This window comes from Eriocheir sinensis, chromosome 6 (assembly GCF_024679095.1).
Source record: "Eriocheir sinensis breed Jianghai 21 chromosome 6, ASM2467909v1, whole genome shotgun sequence".
NCBI classification, from domain to species: Eukaryota; Metazoa; Arthropoda; class Malacostraca; order Decapoda; family Varunidae; genus Eriocheir; species Eriocheir sinensis.
In genome coordinates this window covers 2,461,510-2,475,913 of record NC_066514.1, presented here as the reverse complement: position 1 = coordinate 2,475,913, position 14,404 = coordinate 2,461,510, and the positions used below count along the sequence as shown (strand labels likewise).

The following is a 14,404-nucleotide window of genomic DNA, read 5'->3' as shown; positions in this document are numbered from 1 at the left end:
TCATATGCCGGAGAGAGACAGAAGGGGAAGGAATTATAGGAGAAGGGAACAGTTGGAAAGTTTCGTTTAGTCGGCGCAACATCTGTGGTCATATGCCGGAGAGAGACAGAAGGGGAAGGAATTATAGGAGAAGGGAACAGACCCCAGGAGACGGGACACAACCCCCGATTAATACCTGGTACCCATTCACTGCTGGGTGGACAGGGGCGTAGGGTATCGGAAACCCCGCCCAAATTTTTCCACTCCGCCCGGGAATCGAACCTGGGCTCTCTCAGTTGTGAGCTGAGTGTGCTAACCACTGCACCACGAAGCCCCCCTTGAGGGTACATGAAGAGGACAAGTATGTTTATGATATTAATGCTGTAGGGGATATAATTAATTAATATATTACCTGTAAATATTAAGTAAATTCTGTATACAATATGTGAAGTCTAACACCATGTAGACCATTGCTGGTTAAACATTTGGTTGTATTGATATTTTTCTATTTTCCATGATATTTTCTTCTTCTGAAAATGCTAACAGGCCTCCACCTCTCTCCCACCCCTGATGCACTCTACTTTCTACACTCGCTCATCTATATGCTACCCAAATCTCCCATGCAGGAGTCTACCAGCATCTCCGCTCTTCCATGAGTTTCACCGGTAAACTCTAGAATAGCCTCATTTTGTCTATATTTCTGAAGTGCGATGACTATGCCTGATGTACGAGCCTCCCATAACCCACTTAACCAGGGGTGCATCTCTTTGGCAGGCTCGGTAAGAAGTGTCTCTCCCATCACGCTGGTCGCGGGTTCAATCCCAGGCATATACCCTTGTGTGTTTCGATACGTGCAGAGGACGTGTTGGGAAAATAGAAAGAGAAAATAAGCTCTCGGGGCATAACATACCCTTCTGCCTTTAAGCTGAACGCCTCTCTGATCATGTTTGAATTTATTTACTCCTGGAGAACCGTGACAAGTGGCTTATGTTCTGAATCCTTGTATTTGCCCTTACGCTGTCTCCTGTGCGGTAGAAACAATCCATTCAAGGGAGACACACATCACCTTGAAGGCCGATATAAACAATCCATTCAAGGGAGACACACATCACCTTGAAGGCCAGTAGAAACAATCCATTCAAGGGAGACACACATCACCTTGAAGGGCGATATAAACAATCCATTCAAGGGAGACACACATCACCTTGAAGGCCGATATAAACAATCCATTCAAGGGAGACACACATCACCTTGAAGGCCGATATAAACAATCCATTCAAGGGAGACACACATCACCTTGAAGGCCGATATAAACAATCCATTCAAGGGAGACACACATCACCTTGAAGGGCGGTATAAACAATCCATTCAAGGGAGACACACATCACCTTGAAGGCCGATATAAACAATCCATTCAAGGGAGACACACATCACCTTGAAGGGCGGTATAAACAACCCATTCAAGGAGCCACATCACCTTGAAGGGCGGTATAAACAATCCATTCAAGGAGACACACATCACCTTGAAGGGCGGTATAAACAATCCATTCAAGGGAGACACACATCACCTTGAAGTCCGGTATAAACAATCCATTCAAGGGAGACACACATCACCTTGAAGGGCGGTATAAACAATCCATTCAAGGGAGACACACATCACCTTGAAGGCCGATATAAACAATCCATTCAAGGGAGACACACATCACCTTGAAGACCGGTATAAACAATCCATTCAAGGGAGACACACATCACCTTGAAGGCCGATATAAACAATCCATTCAAGGGAGACACACATCACCTTGAAGGGCGGTATAAACAATCCATTCAAGGGAGACACACATCACCTTGAAGGCCGATATAAACAATCCATTCAAGGGAGACACACATCACCTTGAAGGCCAGTATAAACAACCCATTCAAGGAGCCACATCACCTTGAAGGGCAAAGTTCCCGGTGACCTTGACTGTGTTTGCGTTCAGCTGCCTCAAGTTGACGCCATTGATGAGCACCACATCAACATCCCCGGCCACCTCCACGGACGTCAGCTTCACCGCCCCGCTCAAGATCTGCGGCTGGGCCATATCTGTGTACACGACCTGGTCACCCACGGAGCGCAGACTCACCTGGGAGAAATATTTAAAAAAAAGGTGTAAATTTTGTTGATTTTAGTATCGTCTAACCCCAAAGTAGAAACTCCAATGGACTATATCAACCCAGTAGCAGCAGGGATCATGTTTCTTAATGGTCCCTCCAAGCGAGAAAAATGAGAAAAAATCACCCCTCACACAAACCATTTCATAATACATATCAAAGCATTTGTGATCAGATTATGTATCATCTATTTTGGGGGTTTATATCATGGCACAAATTTGGCCCGTCACTGCTACACGGTAAAGCCACAAATTTGCCCCGTCGCTGCTACACGGTAAAGCCACAAATTTGGCCCGTCGCTGCTACACGGTAAAGCCACAAATTTGGCCTGTCGCTGCTACACGGTAAAGCCACAAATTTGGCCCGTCGCTGCTACACGATAAAGCCACAAATTTGGCCCGTCGCTGCTACACGGTAAAGCCACAAATTTGGCCCGTACACACAAACACACGCACAGTTGGGATCGCTGTCCACTCACCCCATTTACAAGGCGTACATCCACAGTGCTCATCACCACCAACTTCTTTATGGTTTTGTGTGCCAGGAAGGTGACGGAGGAGCCTTTCGTAACGATGGTGGAGACGGGGACATCGTTGATTGTGAATTCACGGTCAGCGGAAGGGAGCGGCAGAATGTTCCCAACAACTCTCAACTTCGTGTACATATGTTCGCCGCTCACAACTTGGTGCTGGGCATTCTTGCGCATCAAGTCTGAGGAAGAGAACATTGAACTGTACTTGCTAGGCTAAGGAGGAAGGTTGGAAAGTTTGGTTTAGTCGGCGCAACATCTGTGGTCATATGCCGGAGAGAGACAGAAGGGGAAGGAATTATAGGAGAATTTGGAAAGTTTGGTTTAGTCGGCGCAACATCTGTGGTCATATGCCGGAGAGAGACAGAAGGGGAAGGAATTATAGAAGTTGGAAAGTTTGGTTTAGTCGGCGCAACATCTGTGGTCATATGCCAGAGAGAGACAGAAGGGGAAGGAATTATAGAAGTTGGAAAGTTTGGTTTAGTGGGTGCAACATCTGTGGTCATATGCCGGAGAGAGAGACAGAAGGGGAAGGAATTATAGGAGAAGGGAACAGTTGGAAAGTTTGGTTTAGTCGGCGCAACATCTGTGGTCATATGCCGGAGAGAGACAGAAGGGGAAGGAATTATAGGAAAAGTTGGAAAGTTTCGTTTAGCCGGCGCAACATCTGTGGTCATATGCCAGAGAGAGACAGAAGGGGAAGGAATTATAGGAGAACGGAACAGACCCCAGGAGACGGGACACAACCCCCGATTAATACCTGGTACCCATTCACTGCTGGGTGGACAGGGGCTACGTAGGGTATCGGAAAAGCCGCCCAAATTTTTCCACTCCGCCCGGGAATCGAACCCGGGCTCTCTCGGTTGTGAGTCGAGTGTGCTAACCACTGCACCACGAAGCCCCCAGGTCACCTCGAGGTCAAGTTAGGTCAACATCTACAAGCCAATAGTGTCAATCATCTCCTTAGTAAATTTGGGTGATGCTTCAAAAGGACATTTTAAGAGGAATAGGAGGAAAAACAGAGCCTAGGCCTAATGAGCACTTAGCTTAAAGAGAGGATTTTTTTCTTAGGTGGAGAAATAAAACAAAGCAAATCCCTTCTCACCCACACACACACACACACACACACACACACACACACACACACACACACCATATCACCCAGACCAACACATGAGCCTGGACTTCCCACCTGATGTCCTGATGCCGTTGAGAGTGGCTTGCGCCGTGTGTGTGGTGAATCTGTAGGCCCTCAGTGACGGCAGGACGAGAGGAGCGTTGATGTGCTGGTCGACGCCATTCAGGAGAACTATTTGCTCCAAGTTTGCAATATCCAAGCCGTTCAGCTGCTCCAGAGAGGGTAGAATTGTTTTATGAATGTATTGGATAGGAGACATGCTGGGTTAAGGAAGGTGGGAGGGAGATGGGAGAGTGGGAAAAGCCTTGAGGTTGTAAGGAGAGGATGGGAGATGATTCTAACAGGAAATAAATATAAAAGAACCCCCTCATTTGGCCACCCATCTCCGTTTTCTTTAAAGGAACAGCAATTAGTGGGAAAGTTTGGAAAGTTTCGTTTACTAGTAGTCGGCGCAACATCTGTGGTCATATGCCGGAGAGAGACAGGAGGGGAAGGAATTATAGGAGAAGGGAACAGACCCCAGGAGACGGGACACAACCCCCAATTAATACCTGGTACCCATTCACTGCTGGGTGGACAGGGGCGTAGGGTATCGGAAAAGGATATGTTGTAAAGTTTCGTTTAGTCGGCGCAACATCTGTGGTCATACGCCAGAGAGACAGAAGGTGAAGGAATTATAGGAGAAGGGAACAGACCCCAGGAGACGGGACACAACCTCCGAGCCAAAGTTGTGGATACCAAGGAGACAAACGTAGAATAAGCAGCCTAACCTTGCCCTCACCTTGCCTATTTTCAGCGTGCCGAAGTGTGCAGCGTCCACTCGGAGTGCCGGAGCGTTGATGGGTCCGGGGAAGCTTTGGTCCTCGGAGTAATACAGCACATAGTTGGAGTTGTTCTGTAGGACCTGAACGGACTCCTGCAATGGAAAGGATCTGTTTACTCCCATAGCCAGACCAACAGATACGCAATGCTCATTTCAAATTTGGCCTGTCGCTGCTACACGGTAAAGCCACAAATTTGGCCCGTCGCTGCTACATGGTAGAGCCACAAATTTGGCCCGTCGCTGCTACATGGTAAAGCCACAAATTTGGCCCGTCGCTGCTACATGGTAAAGCCACAAATTTGGCCCGTCGCTGCTACACGGTAAAGCCACAAATTTGGCCCGTCGCTGCTACATGGTAGAGCCACAAATTTGGCCCGTCGCTGCTACATGGTAAAGCCACAAATTTGGCCCGTCGCTGCTACACGGTAAAGCCACAAATTTGGCCCGTCGCTGCTACACGGTAAAGCCACAAATTTGGCCCGTCGCTGCTACCGGGTTACAGAAGGGAAACAAGAGTGAACCAGAATGACCAGGCTCACAAAACATCACAATATCAACTACTGATCCTCCCTAAAACAGGTCACAACATGCCACTGCAGTTCAGCTTAACTTAAACCATCCAAGTACCATTGTGAACTCACCTGTAGAGCTTCGAGGCGCGTGCTGACTAGTGGGAGGGACTCGGGTGTTAGCAAGACTTCCTGAGGTGGCTGGAGGGTGAGGGTCTCTTCAAAGGTGGTCGTCCCGGTAACAGTCAACCCCCGAGCGAAGGTGATGGGCCCTTGCCATCTCTGGGGAAAAGAAAACAAGGTGGAAAGTTTGGTTTAGTCGGCGCAACATCTGTGGTCATATGCCGGAGAGAGACAGAAGGGGAAGGAATTATAGAAGGGAACAGTTGGAAAGTTTGGTTTAGTCGGCGCAACATCTGTGGTCATATGCCGGAGAGAGAGACAGAAGGGGAAGGAATTATAAAAGGGAACAGACCCCAGGAGACGGGACACAACCCCCGATTAATACCTGGTACCCATTCACTGCTGGGTGGACAGGGGCGTAGGGTATCGGAAAAGCCGCCCAAATTTTTCCACTCCGCCTGGGAATCGAACCCGGGCTCTCTTGGTTGTGAGCCGAGTGTGCTAACCACTGCACCACGAAGCCCCCTAAAACAACGTGGAGTAAACTTGTATAGCGTGAAGGGGTCATTGGAGTTCTTTTTTTAATGTTTCAGCCAATGGCACTGATAGGCTTTCCTGGTGGGCACTGGCTGGTAGGGGAAACACTCCACTATCCACCACAGAGGCAGAGAAAGACCTGGGAGTGTATGTTACCAGGCTACCAGTGAAGGGATATCCAGCACACCAATACCACATGGGAAACACTCCACTATCCACCACAGAGGCAGAGAAAGACCTGGGAGTGTATGTTACCAGGCTACCAGTGAAGGGATATCCAGCACACCAATACCACATGGGAAACACTCCACTATCCACCACAGAGGCAGAGAAAGACCTGGGAGTGTATGTTACCAGGCTACCAGTGAAGGGATATCCAGCACACCAATACCACATGGGAAACACTCCACTATCCACCACAGAGCCAGAGAAAGACCTGGGAGTGTATGTTACCAGGCTACCAGTGAAGGGATATCCAGCACACCAATACCACATGGGAAACACTCCACTATCCACCACAGAGCCAGAGAAAGACCTGGGAGTGTATGTTACCAGGCTACCAGTGAAGGGATATCCAGCACACCAATGGGAAACACTCCACTATCCACCACAGAGGCAGAGAAAGATCTGGGAGTGTATGTTACCAGGCTACCAGTGAAGGGATATCCAGCACACCAATACCACATGGGAAACACTCCACTATCCACCACAGAGGCAGAGAAAGACCTGGGAGTGTATGTTACCAGGCTACCAGTGAAGGGATATCCAGCACACCAATACCACATGGGAAACACTCCACTATCCACCACAGAGGCAGAGAAAGACCTGGGAGTGTATGTTACCAGGCTACCAGTGAAGGCTAAATCCGTGCCAATCACAGCGGACAGGTTACATGCAGTTGATGGCTTTGACAACAACGCAGTCTACTGAACATTTACTCTTTCTAAATACTTGGCGAGAAGCTCACCTGAGACCCATCGTCAGGCTTGGGGGGCAGCTTGTTGAGGTAGTTATCCAGGATGGTGATGTCATTTCTGCGAGCGTCTAGTCCTGTGCTTACATCTTGCAGGCAGGCGAGAAGCTCCTCAGTGCGGGTCACCCTTTGGACTGAGGGTGAGAGAAGGGTCGAGAATATACAATAAGGTTAATGAAAAGGGAAATCTACACTGCAAATGTCTATTAAGCAAGGATAGTCAGGACATGGGTATATCCTTGACACCCAAAATAAAAAAAATAATGTAATGGTTGAATCTTAAAAATAGGATTCAAATCTCTCACTTAAGTCTTGATCCCCAGCTCTTTAGATTCGCTTCCCTAGTCTGTCAGTCTGTCTGTTGGCTGTCTGTGGTTACCTGTCTCTCAGTATATGGCCGGCTGTCTCTTAGTCTGTGGCCATGTCTCTCAATCAGTCTGTGGCCATGTCTCTCAATCAGTCTGTGGCCATGTCTCTCAATCAGTCTGTGGCCATGTCTCTCAATCAGTCTGTGGCCATGTCTCTCAATCAGTCTGTGGCCATGTCTCTCAATCAGTCTGTGGCCATGTCTCTCAATCAGTCTGTGGCCATGTCTCTCAATCAGTCTGTGGCCATGTCTCTCAATCAGTCTGTGGCCATCTATGTAATTTGCACTTTTGTTTGTCTGTGTTAAGTTTTTGTCCATAAATTTGTCTGTGTCTCAGTTCATCAGCCTGCATAAGTTCCTGTCTGTGTCTGTCTATCTCTCAATAAATGTCTGTGTCTGTCTGTCTTCCTCTCAGTGAATGTCTGTTTGTCTGTCTTCCCCTCAGTGTTCCTCTCAGTGAATGTCTGTTTGTCTGTCTTCCCCTCAGTGTTCCTCTCAGTGAATGTCTGTTTGTCTGTCTTCCTCTCAGTGAATGTCTGTTTGTCTGTCTTCCCCTCAGTGCATGTCTGTATCAATGTGGCTGCCTGTCTCTCAGCCATAGTGTGCCTCTCTGCCTCTCTCCGGTAGTCAGTCAGTTGGTTGGAAATTCACCTTCAAGCCTTTCGGACAGAAGTAGCCGACGACCCTGAAGTGAAAGTGATCCTGTAGCCTCATCACAGAGATAAGCAATGACATACTCCTGCCCCATCCTGAGTGCTTGAAGGCTGTACACATTGATGCACTTGGTTCTAGCGACGAAGTTAACGATGTAGTGGCCCGTGAGGTCATCCGAGTAGAAATAGAGATTGCCCTGCGGATGAGAAGGAAAGAGGATTGGTTAGATCGAAGTTGGAAAGTTTGGTTTAGTCGGTGCAACATCTGTGGTCATATGCCGGAGAGAGACAGAAGGGGAAGGAATTATAGAAGTTGGAGAGTTTCGTTTAGTCGGTGCAGCATCTGTGGTCATAATGCCGGAGAGAGACAGAAGGGAAGGAATTATAGGAGAAGGGAACAGTTGGAAAGTTTGGTTTAGTCGGCGCAACATCTGTGGTCATATGCCGGAGAGAGACAGAAGGGGAAGGAATTATAGGAGAAGGGAACAGTTGGAAAGTTTGGTTTAGTCGGCGCAACATCTGTGGTCATATGCCAGAGAGAGACAGAAGGGGAAGGAATTATAGAAGTTGGAAAATTTGGTTTAGTCGGCGCAACATCTGTGGTCATATGCCGGAGAGAGACAGAAGGGGAAGGAATTATAGAAGTTGGAAAGTTTGGTTTAGTGGGCGCAACATCTGTGGTCATATGCCGGAGAGAGACAGAAGGGGAAGGAATTATAGAAGTTGGAAAGTTTGGTTTAGTCGGTGCAACATCTGTGGTCATATGCCGGAGAGAGACAGAAGGGGAAGGAATTATAGAAGTTGGAAAGTTTGGTTTAGTCGGTGCAACATCTGTGGTCATATGCCGGAGAGAGACAGAAGGGGAAGGAATTATAGGAGAAGGGAACAGACCCCAGGAGACAGGACACAACCCTGATTAATACCTGGTACCCATTCACTGCTGGGTGGACAGGGGCGTAGGGTATCGGAAAAGCCGCCCAAATTTTTCAACTCCACCTGGGAATCGAACCCTGGCTCTCTCGGTTGTGAGGCGAGTGTGCTAACCACTGCACCACGAAGCCCCCTTGGTTAGATCAAATATAGTCTTTGCCCCAAATAAATGAAATCTGAGTGAACAATGAGAATTATATATTGATACCCGGTATATTTCCATAGAATCATAGCAGAGGGTGAATGAAATAACTCCTTACCTTGTGTGCCAGGCAGAGGATGTTTTCAAGGTTGGAGAGGCCTACTATGGCAAGGGAGGTGCTGGGTCCTATCTGTGGGGACTTGAGGGTCTGCCACTCCTGAAGCTGGTCTCCTGAGGGTGGTACGGACACACTGAGGAACAGCGACAAAAATCTGAAGTATCGTAAGGTCAAATAACTGACCATTGTGGCTTAGAACAGGGGATAGGCATAACTTGAAAAGAGGTATCAGGTTAGGTTAGGTTAGAACAGGGGATAGGCATAACTTGAAAAGAGGTATCAGGTTAGGTTAGGTTAGAACAGGGGATAGGCATAACTTGAAAAGAGGTATCAGGTTAGGTTAGGTTAGATTAGGTTAGGTTAGGTTAGGTTAGGTTAGGTTAGGTAAGCTTAGAACAGGGGATAGGCATAACTTGAGAAGAGGTATCAGGTTAGGTTAGGTAAGATTAGGTTAGGTAAGGTTAGGTTAGGTTAGGTTAGGTTAGCTTAGAACAGGGGATAGGCATAACTTGAGAAGAGGTATCAGGTTAGGTTAGGTTAGTAAGATTAGGTTAGGTAAGGTTCGGTTAGGTTAGGTTAGGTTAGCTTAGAACAGGGGATAGGCATAACTTGAAGAGCCATAAGGTTAGGTTAGGTTAGCTTAGAACAGGGGATAGGCATAACTTGAAGAGCCATAAGGTTAGGTTAGGCAAGCTTAGAACAGGGGATAGGCATAACTTGAAGAGCCATAAGGTTAGGTTAGGTTAGGTTAGGTTAGGTTAGCTTACAACAGGGGATAGGCATAACTTGAAGAGCCATAAGGTTAGGTTAGGTAAGCTTAGAACAGGGGATAGGCATAACTTGAAGAGCCATAAGGTTAGGTTAGGTTAGCTTACAACAGGGGATAGGCATAACTTGAAGAGCCATAAGGTTAGGTTAGGTTAGGTTAGGTTAGCTTACAACAGGGGATAGGCATAACTTGAAGAGCCATAAGGTTAGGTTAGGTTAGGTTAGCTTACAACAGGGGATAGGCATAACTTGAAGAGCCATAAGGTTAGGTTAGGTTAGGTTAGGTAAGCTTACAACAGGGGATAGGCATAACTTGAAGAGCCATAAGGTTAGGTTAGGTTAGGTTAGCTTACAACAGGGGATAGGCATAACTTGAAGAGCCATAAGGTTAGGTTAGGTTAGGTTAGCTTACAACAGGGGATAGGCATAACTTGAAGAGCCATAAGGTTAGGTTAGGTAAGCTTACAACAGGGGATAGGCATAACTTGAAGAGCCATAAGGTTAGGTTAGGTTAGGTTAGGTTAGGTTAGCTTACAACAGGGGATAGGCATAACTTGAAGAGCCATAAGGTTAGGTTAGGTTAGCTTACAACAGGGGATAGGCATAACTTGAAGAGCCATAAGGTTAGGTTAGGTTAGCTTAGAACAGGGGATAGGCATAACTTTAAGAGCCATAAGGTTAGGTTAGGTTAGCTACAACAGGGGATAGGCATAACTTGAAGAGCCATAAGGTTAGGTTAGGTTAGCTTACAACAGGGGATAGGCATAACTTGAAGAGCCATAAGGTTAGGTTAGGTTAGCTTAGAACAGGGGATAGGCATAACTTGAAGAGCCATAAGGTTAGGTTAGGTTAGCTTACAACAGGGGATAGGCATAACTTGAAGAGCCATAAGGTTAGGTTAGGTTAGCTTAGAACAGGGGATAGGCATAACTTGAAGAGCCATAAGGTTAGGTTAGGTTAGCTTAGAACAGGGGATAGGCATAACTTGAAGAGCCATAAGGTTAGGTTAGGTAAGCTTAGAACAGGGGATAGGCATAACTTGAAGAGCCATAAGGTTAGGTTAGGTAAGCTTAGAACAGGGGATAGGCATAACTTGAAAAATGTCATAACTCGAAAAGTATAGACATTTGCGGCGGAAATGACGTACAAAACAGTGCAACTCCCTTCGAAAGACATGAACCACGCAAGAGAATCGTTGGTTGGGTGAAACTGTAAATTGTCCAAATCTACGTCTATTTCCTGGATTGGGGGCAAGCTGCATGGACATCAATCAGCTGCATGGACTTAATTAACACCCCTTCTCACCTGGATGACCTTCCCCTATGAGCCATGCTAGGGTGAACCGTCTGGCATAGAATCGAAAGGTCTCACCCACCAATGCACCAAGCTATCCAATCTCATCAAACATAACATAATCCATTAAGACATAGGCTGGAAAGTGCATTGGGGGGTTCATTCCATATGGTCAGGGATGTCATAAAGCTTGGGTCCAGGAAAATCTTTAACCTGGTAGCAGCGGGGATCATGTTTCTTAATGGTCCCTCCAAGCGAGAAAAATGAGAAAAATCACCCCTCACACAAACCATTTCATAATATATACCAAAGCATTTGTGATCAGATTATGTATCATCTATTTTGGGGGTTTATATCAGGGCACAAATTTGGCCCGTCGCTGCTACACGGTAAAGCCACAAATTTGGCCCATCGCTGCTACACGGTAAAGCCACAAATTTGGCCCGTCGCTGCTACACGGTAAAGCCACAAATTTGGCCCGTCGCTGCTACACGGTAAAGCCACAAATTTGGCCCGTCGCTGCTACACGGTAAAGCCACAAAATTGGCCCGTCGCTGCTACACGGTAAAGCCACAAATTTGGCCCGTCGCTGCTACACGGTAAAGCCACAAATTTGGCCCGTCGCTGCTACACGGTAAAGCCACAAATTTGGCCCGTCGCTGCTACACGGTTAAGTACGGGAAAGATGGAAATTAGGGAGAAAAAGTAGTTTTAAGTATTTTAAGTAAATATAAGTATCGCTGGAGTCCGTTATTGTGTGGAACTCACAACGACGATACTTATATTTACTTAAAATACTTAAAACTACTGATCACAAATGCTTTGAAATGTATTATGAAATGGTTTGTGTGAGGGGTGATTTTTTCTCATTTTTCTCGCTTAGAGGGACCATTAAGAAACATGATCCCCGCTGCTACTGGGTTAAATGTGGCTAACAATCTGCTTGCTATCACTCCCAAACATGGTCTATTTCTTTCTTAACCATTACCAGTGTTCTGTAACCAAAACCATAATGACTCACTGTTCCATAGGTAAAGGCGAAGCTGTGCATTGGTGTTAAGGAGTGCCAGGTATCGCTGATTGTCATGTAGGTCGATGAACTGATGAGCGCCTTGTACCTGTCTGTCCTGAACCTCTTGAACCAGTTGAACAGTCTCAGTCAGTATGTCGAACTTGTATACCTGTGAGCCCTCCTGTAGATTGGGGTCGACACATTAAATTTTCCAGAGAGCAGTTCACACATATGGAGATACATACACATATCTACAACTGGAATGACTTTGAAGAGGATATAATTCAAGACAAATCTATCCATGAGTTTTAACCTGGTAGCATTGGGGATCATGTTTCTTCTTGTGATATATATTATGAAATGGTTTGTGTGAGGGGTGATTTTTTCTCATTTTTCTTGCTTAGTGGGACCATTAAGAAACAGGATCCTCGCTGATACCGGGTTAATAGAGAACAAAGATTAGGGTCAGTGAATTTAAAGCAATCATTTAGTTGTGAAGTTTTAAGGCTGTGATCACGAGAACAAGGAATTTAAGTATAGCGAGCTTCCCAGTACCGTACAGGATCCTCGCTGATACCGGGTTAATAGAGAACAAAAATTACGGTCAGTGAAGTTAAAGCAATCATTTAGTTGTGAGGTTTTAAGGCTCTGATCACGAGAACAAGGAATTTAAGTATAGCGAGCTTCCCAATACCGCACATGTTCAACACACAACACTGTTTCACCTCTGAGGTCATGCCGAAGATGAGGTAGTAGGCATTTCCATCCACAAAGCCAGTTATTGCCTTCACATGCCTGGTCCTCAGTCTCACGTCCTCCATCTGGTCAAAATTGTTCTTCCTCTCCAGCTTGTAGATCCTGTAATGGTCAATGGCTTTCAGATTTTAGTAACAATGTCAATAATTTGGCTCAAGGGTTGTGTGTCTGTGTAGTGCGGGGACATGCCTGATGAACGAGCCTCCCATAACCCACTTAGCCAGGGGGGTAACTCTTTGGCTGACTCGGTAAAGAGTGGCTCTCCCATCACGCTGGTCGCGGGTTCGATCCCCTGGCGAATACCCTCACCTTGTTCCGATTAATATCTCGTGCGTTTCGATACATGCAGAGGACGTGTTGGAAAATAGAAAGAGAAAATAAACTCCCGAGGCATAACATTTCCTCCTGCCTTTCAGCTGAATACCTCTCTGATCACATTTGAATTATTTACTCCTGGAGAACAGTGACAAGTGGCTTATGTTCTGAACCCTTCTAGTATGCATCATTCTAGTACATACATTACACACAACCCTTTTAATAACCACACAACCGTGCTTGGCGACCCAAAATTTGAGTCTCTCCAGCAAAGCCATTCTCTCCCAGCTACTCACATTGAACCTTGCTGTTGTTTTCCTATGACCAGGTAAAGGTTGTCTCCGGTGCTGAAGAAATGGAAAGCTCCGAGTTCTTTCACTGGGATGGTCTGTGGCACTGCGGCCTTAAAGTTGGCTTGGTTCATGCAGCCCACGTTGACAGAGTTGACGTAAGATGTTCCAAAGACCATCCACAATAATCCCTGGTGCAAAATAGCCTGAAAAAATGAGTGATGAATGGATTAGAGCAGGTTAGATTCAGGTAACTCTCGATTTACGCGAGTTTGGTGTACGCGTTTTTCAAATAACGCGGGGTCCGAAATCCAAATGAATGTTTAAGTTACGTTTTTTTTTTTTTTCACTTATACGCGATATTTTATGGAGTGGCCACCAGATGTCTCACGCAGCCACACTTACGGCTATCTTGGAGACGGCCAGGGAGCTGTCAGGGTCGAGGGGGAAACGTTCTTGACGCATAATTGACCCCCCCACTTCCACCACTCGCTGGTCTCTGTTCCTGAAAGTGGAATTTGAGGAACAGGAATTAAGTTAAAGAAGGAAAATGAAAGATGTGGATGGAGGGCACAGGAGCATTTAAGGTAAAATATATATACTTAGATTTACACGCAAAAAAAGAAGTTGGAAAGTTTGGTTTAGTCGGCGCAACATCTGTGGTCATATGCCGGAGAGAGACAGAAGGGGAAGGAATTATAGGAGAAGTTGGCGAATTTGGTTTAGTGGGCGCAACATCTGTGGTCATAAGCCGGAGAGAGACAGAAGGGGAAGGAATTATAGGAGAAGGGAACAGTTGGAAAGTTTCGTTTAGTCGGCGCAACATCTGTGGTCATATGCCAGAGAGAGAGAACGGGAAGGAATTATAGGAGAAGGAACAGTTAAGTTTTGTTCATCTGTGGTCATATGCCAGAGAGAGACAAAAGGGGAAGGAATTATAGGAAAAGTTGGAAAGTTTCGTTTAGTCGGTGCAACATCTGTGGTCATATGCCGGAGAG

The 14,404-nt window shown here is 46.3% G+C and overlaps 1 protein-coding gene across 50 annotated transcripts; it reads right to left on the bottom strand.

Moving 5' to 3' along the window:
- Positions 1-383: 383 nt before the first annotated feature.
- On the bottom strand, positions 384-13,941 carry LOC126988153 (uncharacterized). 50 transcript variants are annotated; one of them, XR_007741682.1, is made up of 17 exons: positions 13,812-13,941; positions 13,413-13,612; positions 12,771-12,903; positions 12,055-12,226; positions 8,973-9,085; positions 7,781-7,979; positions 6,757-6,896; positions 5,262-5,411; positions 4,579-4,713; positions 3,852-4,005; positions 2,609-2,841; positions 1,913-2,102; positions 1,824-1,869; positions 1,732-1,777; positions 1,594-1,685; positions 1,502-1,547; positions 384-1,367 (listed from the first exon to the last, which is right to left on the bottom strand). XR_007741682.1 is itself a non-coding variant. In XM_050846035.1 (14 exons), the coding sequence occupies exons 1-13, from the start codon at positions 13,869-13,871 to the stop codon at positions 1,850-1,852; spliced, it is 1,899 nt and encodes a 632-aa protein (XP_050701992.1). In that variant the 5' UTR covers positions 13,872-13,941; the 3' UTR covers positions 384-1,321; positions 1,824-1,849. The 50 variants fall into 50 exon arrangements, 9 of the variants coding, with proteins under 9 accessions (XP_050701992.1, XP_050701981.1, XP_050702028.1 ...); XR_007741702.1 differs by lacking the exon at positions 1,502-1,547 and adding an exon at positions 1,548-1,593 and having other exon boundaries at positions 384-1,321; positions 1,640-1,685; XR_007741690.1 differs by lacking the exon at positions 1,732-1,777 and adding an exon at positions 1,368-1,413 and having other exon boundaries at positions 384-1,321; positions 1,502-1,593; positions 1,640-1,685.
- Between the last annotated feature and the right edge of the window lie 463 nt (positions 13,942-14,404).

Bases quoted from the DNA above. Each gene is read 5' to 3' on its own strand.
- LOC126988153 (XM_050846035.1), bottom strand. From the start codon at position 13,871: ATGCGTCAAGAACGTTTCCCCCTCGACCCTGACAGCTCCCTGGCCGTC. The intron at 5,412-6,756 runs GTGAGCTTCTCG...TCTTTTCCCCAG, and splicing joins AGCCTGACGATGGGTCTCAG to AGATGGCAAGGGCCCATCAC. The intron at 2,842-3,851 runs GTGGGAAGTCCA...TCTCTTCCTCAG, and splicing joins CAACGGCATCAGGACATCAG to ACTTGATGCGCAAGAATGCC.